At 36.8% G+C, this 18,720-nt stretch overlaps 2 protein-coding genes and 1 non-coding gene across 4 annotated transcripts; 2 read left to right on the forward strand and 1 right to left on the reverse strand.

The window, feature by feature from the left end:
- The first annotated feature begins 240 nt into the window (after window positions 1–240).
- LOC105333243 (complement C3-like) lies at window positions 241–16,249 on the forward strand. 2 transcript variants are annotated; one of them, XM_034479896.2, is made up of 39 exons: window positions 241–478; window positions 1,796–1,959; window positions 2,643–2,840; window positions 2,982–3,052; window positions 3,156–3,287; window positions 3,473–3,515; window positions 3,611–3,701; window positions 3,814–3,913; window positions 4,040–4,276; window positions 4,358–4,540; window positions 4,638–4,748; window positions 4,893–4,958; window positions 5,059–5,259; window positions 5,392–5,541; window positions 5,644–5,718; window positions 5,797–5,893; window positions 5,975–6,166; window positions 6,257–6,374; window positions 6,702–6,930; window positions 7,021–7,215; window positions 7,303–7,399; window positions 7,617–7,721; window positions 7,824–8,015; window positions 8,121–8,196; window positions 8,311–8,467; window positions 9,047–9,121; window positions 9,512–9,701; window positions 10,769–10,971; window positions 11,659–11,820; window positions 12,049–12,227; window positions 12,425–12,610; window positions 12,781–12,868; window positions 12,970–13,038; window positions 13,157–13,262; window positions 13,368–13,457; window positions 13,572–13,664; window positions 13,764–13,847; window positions 13,989–14,127; window positions 15,255–15,509. In XM_034479896.2, the coding sequence occupies exons 1-39, from the start codon at window positions 423–425 to the stop codon at window positions 15,391–15,393; spliced, it is 5,139 nt and encodes a 1,712-aa protein (XP_034335787.2). In that variant the 5' UTR covers window positions 241–422; the 3' UTR covers window positions 15,394–15,509.
- Trnah-gug (transfer RNA histidin (anticodon GUG)) lies at window positions 9,998–10,069 on the forward strand. The gene has a single exon. It is a non-coding gene; the product is annotated as a tRNA-His (tRNA).
- On the reverse strand, window positions 15,518–17,301 carry LOC105333242 (enhancer of split mgamma protein). The gene is made up of 4 exons (XM_011436118.4): window positions 17,103–17,301; window positions 16,648–16,746; window positions 16,441–16,531; window positions 15,518–16,308 (listed from the first exon to the last, which is right to left on the reverse strand). The coding sequence occupies exons 1-4, from the start codon at window positions 17,166–17,168 to the stop codon at window positions 15,707–15,709; spliced, it is 858 nt and encodes a 285-aa protein (XP_011434420.3). The 5' UTR covers window positions 17,169–17,301; the 3' UTR covers window positions 15,518–15,706.
- Window positions 17,302–18,720: the final 1,419 nt, after the last annotated feature.

Here is an 18,720-nt window from a genome sequence, read left to right on the forward strand (position 1 = left end):
ATTCTAACTGCGGAAAATATCAATACTGTGAAAAGGTCAGAGGGGCCACTGGTCTCCTGTCTGTGACTTCCTCTGTCTCTTTAGGTGACATCATTCCGGTTCGTCGGAGTGCCAGAAAGTGTCGACTTCCTCCTAAGTACATATATATACCAGTGGGTATAAGTATCACCTTCTATTTATAGTCACCAAAACGCTGCTAGCATCGACAAAAAATATACGATCAAATTAATTTCTCAAAACAAAAAAAAATAACCCAGAAGCATCTGGTTTATTGCAATCCAAATGAATAAATTGCAGAGTAAATTTGGTGTAAACAAACTTATTTTTAGCACGAACATCTTATCAATAGTTAGAGCAATGTAAGGAGTGTGCATGTAAGATGTATGGTGAAGCCGTAGATTTTGGCTTTTATTTCATCTAACATGTTAGTTAAAATCTTCTTTTCTGCGATATTGCCCATCTTGCATGTGAGAAGCAGGTAAGATTTTACATTAATCATGGTACTGTTTCAAACAATTACAATGGTCGGGGAGGGCGTTATTTAGGTAGTTGTTTTTACAAAAACTACGTTTCAATATACACCAAGAAAAATGCAAATGTAGATATGTTGAAAATGACAATGTAAAAGAGAGAGAGAGAGAGAGAGAGAGAGAGAGAGAGAGAGAGAGAGAGAGAGAGAGAGAGAGAGAGAGAGAGAGAGAATCTGTAAGGAAAAGAAAAGATATCAAATATGGAAACAAGGGATTCAATCTTGTAACAAGCATAATACAGATTTCATGTAAAATTGGAAACCTGCTTTTGATATTTGTTGTGGAATACTATTTCATGTTCACTTGGAATTGGTGTTAACGGTTTATCATAAGGAAGGAAATGATCTGTCTAGCATTATTTTGCAACGACAGTTCCACACAGACGGTACAATTTGGGGCGTGGCTCTGCAGCATTGTACACACTAGCCATGCGTGCATTTCTGTTGGTTTGTACGATTTTTGTAGGAATTAAAAGATATGGCCTCTTGTTTATCTGGACAGACATAAAACATTAAAGATTTGCATTAATCATGTAGTCTCTACTGACATCCTATAAAAATGCAGAGAAATTATGCATTTGCCCTCCGCTTTGGATTTATGTGCAGATTGAAGGTCACTGTTTCCCGTTAGCTGAAATATCTGCAAATGATGTTTTTTTTAATACATGTGATTTTTTTTAATTACAGTGCCAATTGTACAATTATTTTCATTTATTTGAAAAGTTTCCCTATTCAAATTTGCTAACTGCATCGTCATCTACTCCATATAAGGAATAATGTGTCTTTTTTTTAATATTTTGGTTGGAACGTGATCAAATCCAATAAAGCCCCAAGGGCTTTATTATAGAGTTTATCACTCTCGGAACATTTATTTCAACTTCCAAGTTGCTCCCCAAACTACGTCATTTGCGCCATTGGATTAATCACAATTCAGAAGAAAGTTATAACTTTGTACCTACGGGCTTCTTGAATATAAAAAGATGTGCAGTCGTGCGTACTCGAACTATATTCGGCCTCGTTAAGAGATAGTATAGGGTTCCCAAGACTTTGACAACTAAGGGTTTGATATAAAATATTTTATGATTATGAGAGAATTCTAATTTAAACCTATGGGACAAAAAAATGACCTTTTTAAAAAAATCTCAGACTCAAAAGGAATAGATTGTTTAGATTGGGGACTATTGCTGAAATTAACTCAATAGCTTTCTGAGCCATCTGCTACGTACACTGTTCTACACTGAATTTTGTTCGCATGTAATTTTGAAGCCCAACATACGTCATCACGGCACCGGATGTTTTCCGTGTGGATAATGACGTCACGGTTTGTGTGGATTTGAAGGATGTGGATGATGTACCCATGCAGCTGTCTTTACAACAGTACCCCAATAGAGAGAGCACGTATCACAGTGTCGGCTTCAGTGGATCCAGAGGTGGCTCAATTAATTGATTATATGGAATAGATAAACTTCCATTTATTATCATGTAAATAGGAGATAGGTCAAATTATTTTGAATACTTTAGGATATTTACATTCAAGCTAACAACTTTACAAGCTAGAGACCAATTATAGAGATGTGCCAAAGTTTATGAGCACAGGTTCTAAAGCATGTAATATTCTCGTCCTTAATTTGTTAAGTTGACACTTTGATTCTCCGAAAGGGAAGAATTTTTAAAAGTATATTAATATAATGATTTTTTTCCCTTATTCATGTGGAATAAAGAGGTTGAGATCATTGAAGACAAAAATAGAAATAACGTAAATCAATGATGTATGCACTTTTCCAGCATTCCAGCATCAGTTATACTTCTATGAACCAAGAAAGACTCGATTTCGTTGAATAATTAAAATAACTCTCATTTTACTATAAAGTGTAAAAAAATGTATCATTCGGTGTTTTTCTTCTTTTTTTTTGGGGGGGGGGGGGGGGGGGTTCTTTTTTTTTGCAAACGAATTTGTTCGATGAACATGCATTAACTCACTGTTTAATAAAAAAAAATCCGCGTCAATATGTTATTTGTATATTTCTACATTATGTATTTAAACAAAAAATAATTCAACTCATTATCTGTCGCAACTCAATTCACTCATACAGTTTCTGATATGTTTTAAAAGGTATAAATAACGTAACCCTAAGAATCGACAGCACCAAGCTTGGTGGCCATAGTGATGACGTAGAGCACGCGTATCTTGTGGCGACCTCTAGCGACCCTCGAATGGTCCTTTCCAAAGAGTCAGTGGTACTTATAAGCAGAGAGTCTGGGTTCATTTTCATTCAGACGGACAAACCAATTTACACACCTGACCAAGAAAGTATGGACAAATTACAAATAGAGTCATAATTTTATCTCAATATGTTTAAGTCGTTTTTTTTAAAAAAGGTGCCTTAGGTTTTCGTAAAGTTGCACATTGATTACAATACAAATTAATTTTTAATTTGTATCTACTTTGTAGTTAAGATTCGAGTAATTCCAATGAATGAGGATCGCTTGCCTAGTTCAAAACCTGTTCTGATAGACGTAAAGGTATTTTCGTTGTTAATCTTGTGTTAGACAACTAGGAACGATGTTTTGCATTACAAATATATGTACATTAATACTAACGTAAATTCTTCGTTTTGTGTTGAAGAATCCCCAAGGTATCATAGTACAGCGATGGAACTCCACTTGGTCCCGGCGTTTCGTTGCCCATACGTTTGAGTTACCGGACATTCCATTCATTGGAAACAATTGGACCGTGGAAGCATCATATGCCGATAATGTAACTTAAGATAAATTTGAAATAAAGTAGAAACAAAGTTTTACAAACACCTTACAACGCAGTATGTTATGAATATTATATAAATTCACATCGTATCATCTACAACTTACAGTAATAATAAATTTGCAAAAATAATGTTATATCAAATACAACTACTAGTATCAGCATATTGACCTGTATTTCAGACCGCGGTAAAGACGAAGACTGTTTTTGAAGTAAAAGAATATGGTAACGATTATTTGTATACTTTGTCGTAATATAAACTTCTAAATGTCCTGTTTTATGTTTTCCGTACATTAGTGATATTTTCCCTCGTATTTCAGTGCTGCCACGCTTCTCGGTTGAAATTGACGTTGGAAGTACAGAAATCATTTTACCAACAACTGATAAATTCGTTATAACCGTAAAATCAAAGTAAATATGCAGCATGTGTACATATGTGTAATTATAATAATAGCGTATCTTTCATTTAGACACGATGAAAAGTGATATCGTCACACTTATTATATATTTTTGTTCTATGCAGATATGTCTATGGTAAGATGGTCCGAGGGCAGGCGTTTGTTTCCCTCGGGGTACAAGTGGATGGACGTTATGAGCTATGCCAGTTCAGACTAAACGAAATGGTAACGTAGATAAAATGTTTAATGCTGTTAATGCCCCTTCCCCACTTCAAAAAAGGAGAGATATAAATGTACATATTTCTATAATTGCAAAAAGAGCATTGTCTTTCACCTTTTCCCATTTTCTAGTTATCATCTGGACAAGCTGTTTTTAACGTTAGCATGGATGACGTTTCCCAAAGTTTGCACCAGTACTGGTTTCCTGATGGGGCTAGGTTACATATCGAAGCGGAAGTGATGGACCAAGCGTCGGGGCATAAAGAGAAAGCTTTTGATTGGTCGATTGCTTTTGCACTGCGACCAATTAGAATCGCTGTTGATGAGACAAGATTTTACTTTAAGCCCGGTCTAAATCATGAACTGCATGTAAGTTTCCTGGAAACTCGAACTAGATTTTTTTCCTATTGAGGAGCTGTACAAAATAAATTACTACTTCTTTGCACACAGATACAAACAATCTGGGTCAACCGTCATGAGGCCAAACGTATTCCATTTTCATTGGCCATTACAACAACTTCAAGATATGGTATATCCGAGGAGAGTCCCTTGCATCGACTACAGACAGACGATACCGGCCGATTTACTTACAATCTCAGCACGAGGGCGCTAGACGATAGAATACAGTTCAGAGTATTCTTAATATTACTTACATATATGATATTTATTTATTAATAATCATTTTAAAAAAGAAAATATATGTTATAGGTTTTACCCTCTTTGTCCACAGATACAAACAACAGATTTACGGTTTCTGCCTACCCAACAAGCGAGTTTAACCGTAGACATTTCGGCCATGAGAACCACGTCCCGAGCGTTCATTGGTATACAAGCTACAAAGGTGATGAATTCATAGATACTAGCAAATAAATTCAACTCAGTGACTTATAAAACATATACACTCATACAAGAATCTGCGTTACCGCAAACTACTTCATTTCCTTTCGCTTTTTCTGAACACTTGCATATACATCTTGTCTTTTAGAATGGGGACAATATTCAAGTGAACCTCTTCACGAGTGAAACTTACTCCAGTAACATCACTTGCATGGTAAAGTACCTTCCATAAGTACCTGAACGTAGATCAGCCCTCTTTACTATATTTTTGTTGCACTTTCTTGCTCTCTAACTCTTGTCCTGTGGTTTTCTAGGTGTTGGCGCAGGGCAAGATACTGTCGTCTGCTTCAGTCACAGTACACGGTGGCAGACACGCTGTCATCATTCCGATTCAATCTGCCATGGCTCCAAAGTGCAGATTACTTGCATATTTTATTAAGCAAACGTCAACTGGGGAAGAAATTGTCTCAGATTCTGTGGAATTGAACGTTGAAGCCATGTGTAAAACTAAAGATGTAAAGCAAAAGATTTTGCACTAGTCCAGAAAGAAGATTAGAATTTCTTTCCGATTTTGCATTGATTTTGTTAAATCATATTCCGATTTTATTTGGTCAAAGTTTGAATGCAGGTGTTTTCTATTTTGCTAGCTGACCACGAATGTGGACGATGACACAGTCCTTCCTGGGGGGTCCTCTATTCTTAGAGTGTCAGGCGCTCCGGGGTCCACTGTGGGGTTTGTGGCCGTGGACAAAGCTGTGTATCTATTAAACAACAAGGGGCTCCTGACCAAAAACTTGGTACAAAATGGCTCATTTACAAAAAGCAACGACAGGTCAAATTTCTATGGCTTTTTGTGCAATAATTAAATCATTACATGATATTTTGTGGTTATTAAACAGCTTTTTGAAGAGTACTTCAAACATCATACAGGCTGTGGAAATGGGGGAGGTCGCAGCTCAAATCAAATATTTCAGGTAGGTCTCGGGGACATTGCCTTTCAATAAACGATGTTTTTCTGTTTAACTTTTAATCGCTTTTGACTTAATTTGCAGGATTCTGGGTTAACTGTTATTTCTAACACCAACATCCGGGTATCACGGCGAGATGACACGGGGTGTAACCGAATATCTAGAAAAAGGCGTTCTTCCGGTACTCTGTTTTACTGACTCTAATGATTTCTTCAAAATTACTACTTTTGGCCAAATGTGTATATCAGTTTAATTTTTACAGATGAATTGACAAGAATAATCGACAACCATCCCTGCTGTGTAGCGGGTGATCTGTTCGGACGAAACGTTACAGGAGAAGGGGAGTGTTTTGAAGAAGGAACGAGCGTCTTCAATTTGACCGGAAGTACAGGATGCTCCAAAGTATTTTACAAATGCTGTAAACGCTATCTTCAAAACGGACCTCAATACTCAGGTTGTCAATTCAAAATTCATAAAATGTCCGTAAAAGATTTTAACCGAATATGTCAGTTGAAATTATTACTGTCATATTTTTTCATCTAAGGAAGGACTGGAAATGAGGGGGCAAGAGAATACACGTTCCGAGACATTGATACTTCACCACAACTACAAATGAGGTCCTATTTCCCAGAATCTTGGCTATTTGAGGAGGCCATTTTGGAGTACGTGTCAACAAGTGTACAGTGTATTAAGCATACACGGACATTGTTACTCTTATGTACTGTTATTCATTATTCGTTGGCCCCTGTTCCTGGATTTAGTATTTTCTAATATATCTTGTATAAACATTTTTAGATCAATGTACATCATTAATATGATTTTGGTTTGTTGTTTTTTTTTTAATATAAACTGATTTAAATGATTATTCAAATGCATAGTTGTTACATGAACGTTTTGTAATTTAAAGACATCATACAACATAAATCTATAACAATCATTTTCTATCGAACCGAAAACATAATAAAGTTAACCGTTCGATTATATTGTAGCTCAAATGGTAACCACTCGGAGTTCCTGCATGTGCCCCATTCTATCACAACTCACGTGATACAGGCAGTGTCCTTGTCGTCTGATGATGGTCTCTGTATAGCAGACAGCGCAGAAATTCTGGTGTACCAAGATTTCTTTGTAGATGTGGATCTTCCATACAGCATTGTCAGAATGGAACAAACGGAGATTCGCGCCACCATATACAACTATCGAAACACCACACTACCGGTAAGACAGTTAAAGAAAGAACTCATATTGCATATACTTCTTGAAATGTTTGAGTGTCGTTTATTTTCATCTTTTTTACGTAAAATTTAGTGTCGCATCTACATGAATACAATGGAAGCGATCTGTTCATCTAAAACCAGTACAATATCCGTCAGAGTAAATCCAAATGACGCAGAAACAGTGAGATTCCCCATAGTTCCTTTGCGCGCCGGGAAACATCCAATAGAAATCGTCGTTAGATCCGTCGGCGTAGGTGATTGGGTCCGCAAAATGGTCAATGTGATCGTAAGTATAGCGGACAGTTTAAAAACATACGTTTATTACTGCACTACGTCGTACGTGTATTTGTTACTGAACTTATTTCTCGAACAGAACGAGGGTAAAGAAGAAAGGAAGACTGTTTCATTTTGGGTTGATCCCCATATGCAGAAAGGGAGGCAGAATTCAAGGGGTGATCTGCGGGTCAATAGTAAGTCAGTGGGGATAGAAATTAATTTGGCCAATTTCATCAAACATGGTGGCTTGGGTTTAGGCAATTTTAACAGGAGTGAATGATTTTTTGTAGCGGCTGTTTGCGTTTTAATGATTGATTTTGCAATTCTTTCCACTACGTATAAACATTTCCACATTTGCAATCGCCTGTTACATGTAGGTTGTTTTCTTCCTAAATCTCGCTAATATTGTAGTATCGCATCCACAAACGACCCTCGGACTTCAGGAGACTGACGTTGATCTTGTCCTTCCCGAAGAAACCATTCCCGGAACTGAGCAATGCCAGGCGGCCGCTACGGGTACATGAGGTCCAAACAGTCCATCTCGAGACATCTGAATTTTCGAATTTGAACACAATCATTTATACTACCAATTTTCTTTCTATTTTTTTTTCTTCAAAGGTAACATTATGGATTCGGTTGTACTGACCGTCATTGACGACGTGGATCAAATGTTAAATCGAATTCCACACGGATGTGGAGAGCAGACGATGATCATTTTGGCGCCAATTGTGTACGCTCTGAAATATCTACACGGAACGAACCAAATTCAAGATGTCCACAAACAGCGTGGCCAGCGCCTGTTAAGTAGAGGTTAGTGTTATTCATGCATGGAATGAATTAGTTTCCCCTTAGTAATTTCAGTGAAATAATACTTTATTTTTACAATAAGGCTAAAATAATTTAACTTTTTACAAGGCATTCAGAAGTTACTCCGTTTTAGAAAAACTGACGGATCATTTGGAATATGGCCCCATAAACCATCAAGTACGTGGTATGTGCGTATTTGTACAAATTTACCAAAAAATCATTTGATTTATACATAAGTATATAATTTTTCAAAGTTGTCTACCTACAAATTTATTTTTTGATGTTTGACATACTGTAGGTTGACCGCATTCGTGCTCAGGGTGCTTTGTGAAGCTCAGAAATACCACCACGTAGATGAGCAGATTATGTGCTCCGGGGTCCGGTATATCCTGTCCAAGCAGCGACCGGACGGTGCGTTCGATGATGAGTCTCCTATTTATCACAAGGAGATGCTGGTATGTTCAAGGCCCATCGTATGCTTTACCATTTCAAATACAAAAGTGTGCGGTTCGATTGGAATCTATACTTTGAACAATAATTTTTTTTCTCTTGAAATTGCTCATTTTTGATGCATTGTTTTCTAGTCCACATTCCGGAATAAATCAAAAAAAGAATAAAATGGAGATATTTGATTGGATAACATAAACTTTTTCAACGTCAAATCACGGGCGCGGACATCCCCATCCCCACCCCGAATTTAGACGCCCGGGTAATTACGCTTTCTTATAGATATTCCTTTTAGGTCATGTACACAACATGTTCCATATTAAATATCTGAAAATTGATTGAAACTAAACGATTTATTTAAAACAACCCCAACCTTTATATGCGGCGGGGGGGGGGGGGTTACATTAATCGTTCATTTTTCGTTTATTTTTATATATTTAAAATGGGACATGCTGTCTACACGACTTTAAAGGAATTTATATTTTGAAAAAGTCAACTACCCCGGGGTTAAAATCAGGGTGGGGGGCACGGTCCTATACTCCAGCATCTGTGCGTCAAACTGGTACAGTGTATAAATGTAATTGTAGGGAGGCAATGTGGGTGATATCTCAAGGACTGCCTACATTTTAATTTCCATCAAGGAATGTGCTTGTAAACCAGTGGTAGGTATTTTTAAATTCACAATAATCTTTAATTTTTTTTAACAAATATTGGATAAAAATTTAAAATGTCATATATTATAGAGTAGATACTTTAAGATAATTTGCATTTATGTATTTTAGCCAGGGTTTTTTTCGGAGCATTTCACGGGTCTACCTTTTTATTTATTCTCTCAACTATCATACAACGTGTTTATTGTTAACCTTATGTTCTTTCATGTGAATCAAAATAAATATTCATTAAGGTAAACACCATTGATCGCATTATGCATCGATAAGCTCGCATAAATTATACATGTAGATATTTAAACCTGGAATTCCTACGGTATTTAATTTTCATTCATGGTGCAAATCCTAAGACTATTTTTTTCCTCCTCCCGCTAATTTTCTCAGGAAGCTGTCTTGGACATACAGAGAGCCGTGAGTTACCTGGAGACGAATCTATTTTACGCCAGGAGACCTTACTCCCTCGCCATAACTACATATGCCCTCGCCCTGTCAAACAGTAACAGAGTGCACATGGCCAACCAACTATTGAAACTGCAGGCAAAGAACAAATTATTTGCTTCCACTGGATTTAATGGTAGCTCTCTATGTTCTTTTAGACATTCATTTGTCTGAAATGATTGCATGGTAACTAAAGGAATGTAAGGTTTATATCAGGTGTGTTATTAAAAGCTCTCCTTACTATATAGATATACATTGCAACTTTATTCAAGCACTAGAAAATGACAAGTTCCAATATACGATAAGGGGTCTATCAAGAAGTATGTTCAACGCGATAAGAGGGCCTACTTAACTTGGCACCGCCTCTTTACAGTTACCTTTTAATCTTGAAAGTTTTCCTTGGCTTTTAAAGTTAGTACATCTGTTCATATAGCCGTGATCGTATAGTGGTTAGTACTTCGCGTTGTGGCCGCGACAACCCAGGTTCGAATCCTGGTTACGGCAGTGGCTGTGCAGTCGCTGTTACGGCAGAACAGTATTTTTTTAACAGAGAGGAGATACTTTTGTTTTTGACAGAATGTTTTATATGCTTTAAAATTTAACCCAGTGTACATTTTTTTAAATCCACGGTTAAAGCTGAACACCGCTCGTAAATAGGCACTATCCGCCATATTTCTCTTTCATCACTGATTTCCCTACAACCCCTATATAAGGCACGGACGGCTAAACAGTCCAAAGTACTTCGCTGTAGAGGCCTCACCTGTGTGGACGTACACCTTGACTCGCCGTGTTACTCGGTCGCGATGAAATTATCAAATTTTACGCATTTTTTTTTCAAGCCAGGAGAATACTAATATCAAATAAGTTGGTCATTGCATTATTTACAAACAGAATATGCACATAGAATAAGAAATAAATGCATAAAATCGAAAGACCACGAAAGGAATACCATACGTCGGCCACGAGTTTCAGGTGTGCAATTGGGTGTAACGGAATCGAAGTTTATATACCAGGTATCTGTGTGACGGTGCCTATTTACGAGCGGTGTTCAGCTTTAATTCAGTTGCATGCAATACTCACTGTTAAAGTGGTGCGCTCTGAGAGAGAGAGAGAGAGAGAGGTTCATCAATCTTATTAGTGAGTTAAATTGTAAGTGATTTAGAAGAGTAATATTGTTATATGTCTAACTTCATATACTTCCAGGTTATAGGTACTGGGAGGAGGAAATTGAGAGTGTTGGTGAAACGTCTTCATGGTACCGCAGAAACTCTCCCGCCATCAATGTGGAAGTGACGTCATATGCTCTTCTTGCCCAATTACAGTTAAATGACTTAGACTACAGTAAAAACATTGTAGAGTGGTTGCTTGACAAACGGCAATCGTCCAAGGAATTCGTGTCTACCCAGGTGAACCTGCAGATTAAGACACTGAAGTGACAGTTATTTTCGCAAGAGTATACCCATCTGTCACTATAGTCTGTCCCAAGATATTTATGCAGCACATTTGGACGATTTTTAATAAAAATACACTTACTTGTGAAAGAAGTGCAATTGAAATAGTTGAAAGGGATATTTTCCAAGATAATTTCATTGACACATTATCATGTTTCACTCGGGAAATTCACAGGAACGAAAACAGATTCCTTACGGAGATTTATAATGGGGAATGTTTACATCTTTTCTCCATTCGGAATACACTCGGAATACATCGCGCTATATTTCAACGTTATCATCCGGGCTTGCTGCAATACAAAATCTCCGTAGACATCACATTTTTTAGCATTGTATTGAAACCTGATAAGCTAACAGGGGCGTTTTGACTGAGAAGTCTTGGAAATTTTTCATACTTTTGATTAAACATCGTTTGAATCCTGAGGTATTTATAAATATCAAGCAATTAAGCCAAATGTGAATCCAAAATATCTTGGGACAGAGTTATAATATAGCTTTGTTTAGAAGAGGGTGTATTCCTTCTTTTTATTTGAAGGGATGGTGAATTTCGTTGGATTCAACGTTTGTAGACAAAAGCAGATCTTGTTGTTAAAGTGTTACCTTGGTCTGTTATACAATATATTATAAGATATTGTGTTTCAGGACACCGTGGTGGCTCTCCATGCTCTCTCCGTGTACAATATCCGGACCTTTGCCCGCGACATCAACCTCAACATCTCCCTCTCTAGCTCCACCAACGCACAGTTCCAACGGCAACTCGTGTTGACACAGGGGGACGCGGCGGTCCAGAAGTCCGTCGACAATGTACGTATACCGGTATCTGTACAAATACAAGGTACACAATCTACATAGCTATGGAAAGTATACAATATAATGTACATAGCCTGGTATGTATACAGTGTGTGTACCTAAATATACGTATGTGCAATGTTACATGTCTTATATAAAAAACATTGTTTTAAGAAGTCTCGTTAGAGTAGTTGTCTGTACAATATACCGACACTGGAAAGAAATGTTGTTTTTGACTAATAGGTTCCGGTTAATGGCAAATTGGGCGTGGTCTCCCGTGGGAGTGGAGTCGCCAGGATGGACGTTGATGTTCGGTATAACGTTAACGTGACGGAGAACGACTTGTGTAAATTCATCGTGGAGGTGTTCGACAAACCAGTCAAGTTAGACCGACTGCGGGAACAAGGCTTCACTCCCGAGGAGTCAGTATTCAAATCTGTTTCTATAATTAAACATACGTACACCCTGATTTTTTCACAAAATGATTCAATTTTTGTAATCAATGATCATTACATGGTTTTGTTATTACTATGCACAATGTCATTCTAACCAGTTTCAGTTTCATTAAATATGCATGATCGAAGGAAGAGTGTAAGGTATGCGTTTTGTATTTGGTCAGCCTTCATTGTGATGTCTGTGGATATTGTACGCCGATTGATCCCGATTCGTTCCCGGAAGTTTCCGACAAATATAGCGTTCCGGACTTGGCTCCTAGAATTCGGGGATTGTCCAACCACCGCTCCCGGAGATATACCGTCGGACAACAGACAAGCAAACGAATGGTCTGTCTGGAAATCTGTGTCAGGTGAATTATAGTTTGTACAAATTCTAGTATGCAAGTGGAATATGTCATTTTTAGTAATAATTTTAAATTTAATTTAAACACGGTTGTATGTTGTAATAGTAAAATTTCAATTTTTTCTCAATTACAATTTTAAACATTTACATCAAATATTCTACATACTTTTTCTGTAGTTACTTAGGATTTCGACAGCTAGACATGCCCGTGGTTGATGTCGGGCTACCGACAGGGTTTCGGGTCGTCCAGGGCGATCTGGATAAGGTATGAAGTATAGTTTCTCTTGGGGTAATTCTCATTATTTTGAAAGAATTTGCATTGTTCGTTAATTCTCATTTTTAGAAATAAAACTTTAATTTTTCCAGTTAAAATCAAGCGGAATTGCAGACAATTACGAGGTGTCCAAGAGATCCGTCACGCTCTATCTAGATAATGTAAGATTTCACCAGAGGAAGAAGATTTTCATGACGTGTTATTTCTTAACATTATGCATGCTCATTGCACGACTGATTTTATTGTGTTTTTGTTTGTTTTAATGTTGTTCCGGTGTAGATACCCAGTATGGATGACCTTTGTCTTCAGTTCCGTGTGGTCAAAGAATTCGATGTCGAGAACTTACAGTCCGCTAAAATAGAAGTTTATGACTACTATCAAGAAGGTGCTCTCTCTCTCTCTCTCTCTCTCTCTCTCTCTCTCTATCTCTCTCTCTCTCCACTAATATACATTATATAGTTATTAAACAATACATTTGTTATCAACACAGATGAAAGATGTGTAAAGTTTTACAGTCTTAAATACGAAGTGGCGGAACTAGATATCTTTTGCAGTAAGGGTAACTGCACTTGTATTGAAGGTATGTATAACAGGTTTTTGATCAAGAATAAAATTTCGCTTTCAAATAAACCGATTTTTAAAATTTCGCTTTCAAATAAACCGATTTATAATCTTGTATTATTGCATTATTTAGATTCGTGTGCAGAATCATGGGATGCTAAACTACGGTACAACCAAATCTCCAGGACACAGCTCTACCAACGGACGTGTAATCTGTATGATTACGGTCAGTGCCATAGTTTTTAGCTAATTAATATAAAGTTCGATATCCAAATGTTAGATTCAAGTATAAAACTAACATAGCCTTGGTATTGTGTTACTGCAGTGGTCCGGGTAGAAGTGACCAATGTTGTAGCGTCCGGAAATCACCTGGTGTTCTCAGCCACTGTCAGATCGGTCATCAAACCAGGTAAAGAGAACCGGAAGCAGCGATCGCGTATGACGTAAAACCGTTATATTAATCATTGTATTTTGTCCGCTAGTTATGCTATTATTATAATAACCTTTGATACAGGAAGATATTGAGGAATATTAATTGCTTTTCTTTCAGGAAAGGGCAATATCCAGGTGAATGATGAAATCGAATTTTGGGTTAATATCCGATGTGAAACAGATTTCGAAGTAGATCATTATTTTTTCGTATATGGCAAGAAAAGCATTGTTTACACCGATCAGAGGGGCCATCTAAGGTAAGCTTACCTGATGCCGAAATCATTGGATAAAATATTTTTTTAATTACAACGGTCGTTGTCTTTTGTTTTGTTTTGTTTTTGTCTACATAGAATTTTCTGTATTGATAAAGGGTCGTCAAAATATGATGATGACAGGGAAATCAAAGGTTTTATTGCCAATTTAGATCTAGAGCCAATTAGATGTCGCGTTATATACAGTGAAGTCGCCAATTCCGGGTCACGTCAGACTGTTTCTGATATATTTTGCAAAGCTGTTCTATTTAAATTTTATACTATATGTATATTGAAAGTACATTTTGTGAGTTATTAAGCATTCATTTTGTTTTTGAAAATAAATTCCCGGAAACAATATTTACAGAGGCATTTCAACAAGGCATGGTTTCCCCACTTTCGAATCATTTTCTCCATTTTGGGTCATGTGACTTCAAAGTGTCAGTAATGTCGGGTAATCATCTCAGAACACAATTTTTATAAATTTGCAGCATATGATAAATAATACCGATCAGAAAATATATTTACAACTACTGATACTTATTAATAAGCAACAGGGACCAATTTCTAAATGTATATGACAGTCTTGATTCGGAATGAAATGATCGTCATTATGTCATCATTTATACCTTGATATGAAATGCGACGTCTAATTGGCTCTAGACAATCAATTGCCAGGATAGTAAAACTACAGATTTCCCTGCCATCATCTAATTTTTTTTTCATTATATCCCACCCCCTCTAAAAATCCATTCCATGCTTATAAACAATTGATGAACATACGATGTAATTTAATGATAAATATTATTAAAAATCGTTTAAATAATTTAAATCCTTTTTACAACAGAAAACTGTCATAGAAAGTAACCGGTAAACATTAACTACGTTACTGCTTAACTAGAATTGAAAAACCAACTTTGAGTTCTATTGCCATAAACTGATATTATATAATAACAATCCTAATACAATGTATATACCGGTAAGCTTTAAAAGTGAACATTTTTCTTTATTCGTACTCTTCTTTTTATTGAGTTTAAAATAATTTAATAAAATGGCAACGGCTGTCAAACCTTCTTAATTTTTCGCATTGGCTGTTTAAAACGTGCTTTTATTTACATTAATTTTATTTGCAGATATCGGTACTATTTACAAGGAGAAACTGCTATTTTTAAGGATTACACAAGAACTGAATATGGCAGCAGTTCAGTTCTGCGCTACTGGGGTCGATATTTGTGGCGTCTGGAGCGCTACATCAGGACTAGAGGCTGTTAGTAACACAGTAGTGGCGCTAAAAGCAGAATGTATGTCCACTGTTGAACTTGATAAAATAAGATTTTCTTTCATAAAATTGTGTTTTCTGTATGAAATGAATAATACATTGTAATAAGTTTTTGTGTTTTAATCAATAACATTTTATTCTATAAATGAAATAGACCAATGAGAAACAACAATTACAAAATAGTACTATTCACATCACATTAACAAGTTTGGCATCACATGGTAATCCATGTTTGGCATTACACGGTGATTTATTATTGGCATCGATTTGTTGCACTGCATCCTGATAAAGCACTAGTCCAAACGGTTACCATGGACGCCATGGTCCGGCTGAACTTCCGCTGTCGGAGGAAGAGGAAGTCGCCACACAGTCACTAAGGTTGATGTCCTCCAAGTCGGGGAAAACACGGAGTCTCTTCTTCGCCATGGGAGTGGAAGTGTGGAGAGGAACACCGAAGTCGGAGTGGAATGGAGAACAAGGCGGCTGGTAGTCACACGGCATGCGCTCGGTGTAGGCGGGGTTGAGTTCAGCACGGCGGACGTCAAGCGGTGCGGTGTAGAAGTCCATGTAGATGTTGTGGTCTTGGTAGGAAGCCTCGGCACACTTCGGCTGTACGATTACTGGCACTTCCTGGACACCTTCGCTGCAATGGACATTGCTGGGATGCAGGGGCTTTCCTGCTGCGGAGGGGGAGGAACTGTCATCGTGCACACTGACTTCGAACGCCTGGTTGATGTAACCCGTCTGTTGGTTGATGGAGGCAAGATGAGAGAGGGACACTGTCAGGTGATTGATGAGGTTGGTTTTGGTGACGACATCAATTCCTCGCTCGAATCGGAGACACTGTAGTACCTCGCCGATACAGCGACTGTAGCCCTCGCGGTACCTGTCGTCTGCTTCCTCCGTACCTGTCAATCAACAAGAGAAATCATTAAAACGCTACATCTTTTCAGAAGAATAAAGAATTAAAATGTTGAACATTAAATAATAAAATTTTGATTAGGAAACAGTGTTATTGAAGAGACCTTAATTGAGCTTACCTTGCTTGCTATCTTTGGCGTTCATGGCGTACAGATGATTGACAGCCATCTCCAGTATGTCCGCCTTCTCAAGCCGGGGATACTTTTTCTCCTGAAATTACAAATAACACAGTTTATATATGTGATGCAGCCTAATTTTGGAGATCTTTGTTTTAATTCACCCTGAAGTTTAAAAAGGGGAGAAGTTAAGCTTGTTTCCTGACTTACATCTTTGCCTGTAGCTCTGAACACCAAACACTTGAGCTGTCCTAGACATTTGTTGATTCTCTCCCTTCTCTTCCTCTCAGTCTGGGGTTTGTTGTTTATCTGAAAAGAAAAAAAAACAATTAAATTATAGATTACAACAGTATTTGAAAATAATAAATCAACGTGTATTAATAATTTCACTGTAGACGTTTTCGAAAATAATTTCGAAATGGTATAAATAATGGTTTGTAATATTTAATACTTATGACTAGTATCATTATTAACATGCTAGTTTTCTTTTTCAATTGATAAACAGCTTTACCCAATTAATTTGAATATCAATAAAAGTTGTTACCTTTAACTTAAATTGATAAACAACTTATAAGATTTTATACCAAATAAAAACAACTGCAAATGTATTCATTTTTCTTTGAGTGATCGATACATCTTTAATTGAATTCGTATTAACGAAATACCTTTCTAAGTGGAGTGTGAACTTCAGACTCTTTCTTCATTTTTTCGCTCATACCAGTTTTCTTCATTGCCCGTGAAGTCGTGATTCTCTTCTTAATTGTTGATACTGTTACTTCCTAATAGACAAAATTATAAATGACCTCCAATCACTCTTCGTCACCTAATGTAACCTATGCAAATCATCCCCGTTGACCAATCAGAATACTCGAAGCAGACCAAGTGACCCGTGTCGGTAATTAACTGGGGTGTGCCGATGTCCACGATGCGCCATGGGTACTAATTGTCGTGTTAATTACTGTGAAAGCAAACCCCGTGTCACTGCTCCATGTTTCTTCAATAACGATGTCTTGATCGCGTGGCTGAACAATTCTCTGGACGCCGACGTCTAATTCTTAGAACAACATTGGCGTTAGAGCGCTACCCTGTCTTATCTTTAAACTCTACTTTTGGCTTCCTATGTTTATGAGTAAATTTTCTATCAACAATTGATTTATATTAAGTATTTAAATGTTTTGTCTAAAGAATGGTTTCTATAATTTTCGTTTCTATGATTCCTTTTCATGTTAATATAATTATTATTATTAGATTGATTAGTATTTGCCTCATAACTTTAAATAAACTCAACAATAAAATTCATTTATACCAGGACACATTTTTAGATGTGTAGTTTGTTTGTTTGTTTGTTTTTTTTTTGTTTTTCTTGGGGGGGGGGGGTGTTTCGGTTTTTTTGGGGTTTTTTTGGTTAAAAAAAATGAAATATCCTAAATTGATCCTCACTAGAATTTCCGCTTTCCTTAATGTAATTTAATGACTCGAAGGTATAGATGCCAATTTGTAAATAGACTAAACTGAACAAAATTTACTGTGTCATTGAGAAATGACACTTTCTTAACGATATTACGATGTTCAACGAACCGGTAATTCTACCCGACAAACCGTTACCAGTTAAATTGAACCGAAACAAATTGATATAGGGCTATCAGATAAGGTTGACATTTGGCCCTGCTGGTATGTTAAATTACAATTAGATTTATATTTAAATCAAATTCAGGTGCCTAATTAAAATAAATACCAAGGTTATTAATTTTTACCTTCTAGTGTAAGACTTTTTAAATGAATCTTATCATATTCTGTTATATAAGTTATATTTTTAAAAAGGTGTTTTCCATCCTTAACACAATGTTTGGTAGATAATATGGACCCCCCCCCCCCCAATAAAAAAACAACAACAACAACAAAAAACACCGATAAACAACACGTCCCCGAACACTGTCCCATATAGTCTTGTGTGTCCCGTGTGTCTCGGTCATTCTGTTGCTCACTGATCATTGAGCACTCAGCAACTTAGCCTTGGAGTGTCTCTTGGATTCTGTATTGCCATGTTCTGTAATATTTCAATATTTATAAACGCTCTATTAGACCTTAAAACATACATTTTTAATGACAATTAATCAACCCATTCACAAGAGTGACGATTTTCTTTGTACCTTTCTCTTCGTTTAAAAGAAATTAATATCGATCGGATTTGACAACGGACTAGAGATGTTATCTCCACCTTGTATCATTTTTTGGAAGAGAGGAATAACCAACAAAGTATTTCTTGAACTTTTTGAAACGCCT

The sequence above is a fragment of the Magallana gigas genome, chromosome 3, assembly GCF_963853765.1.
Source record: "Magallana gigas chromosome 3, xbMagGiga1.1, whole genome shotgun sequence".
Lineage (NCBI taxonomy): Eukaryota > Metazoa > Mollusca > Bivalvia > Ostreida > Ostreidae > Magallana > Magallana gigas.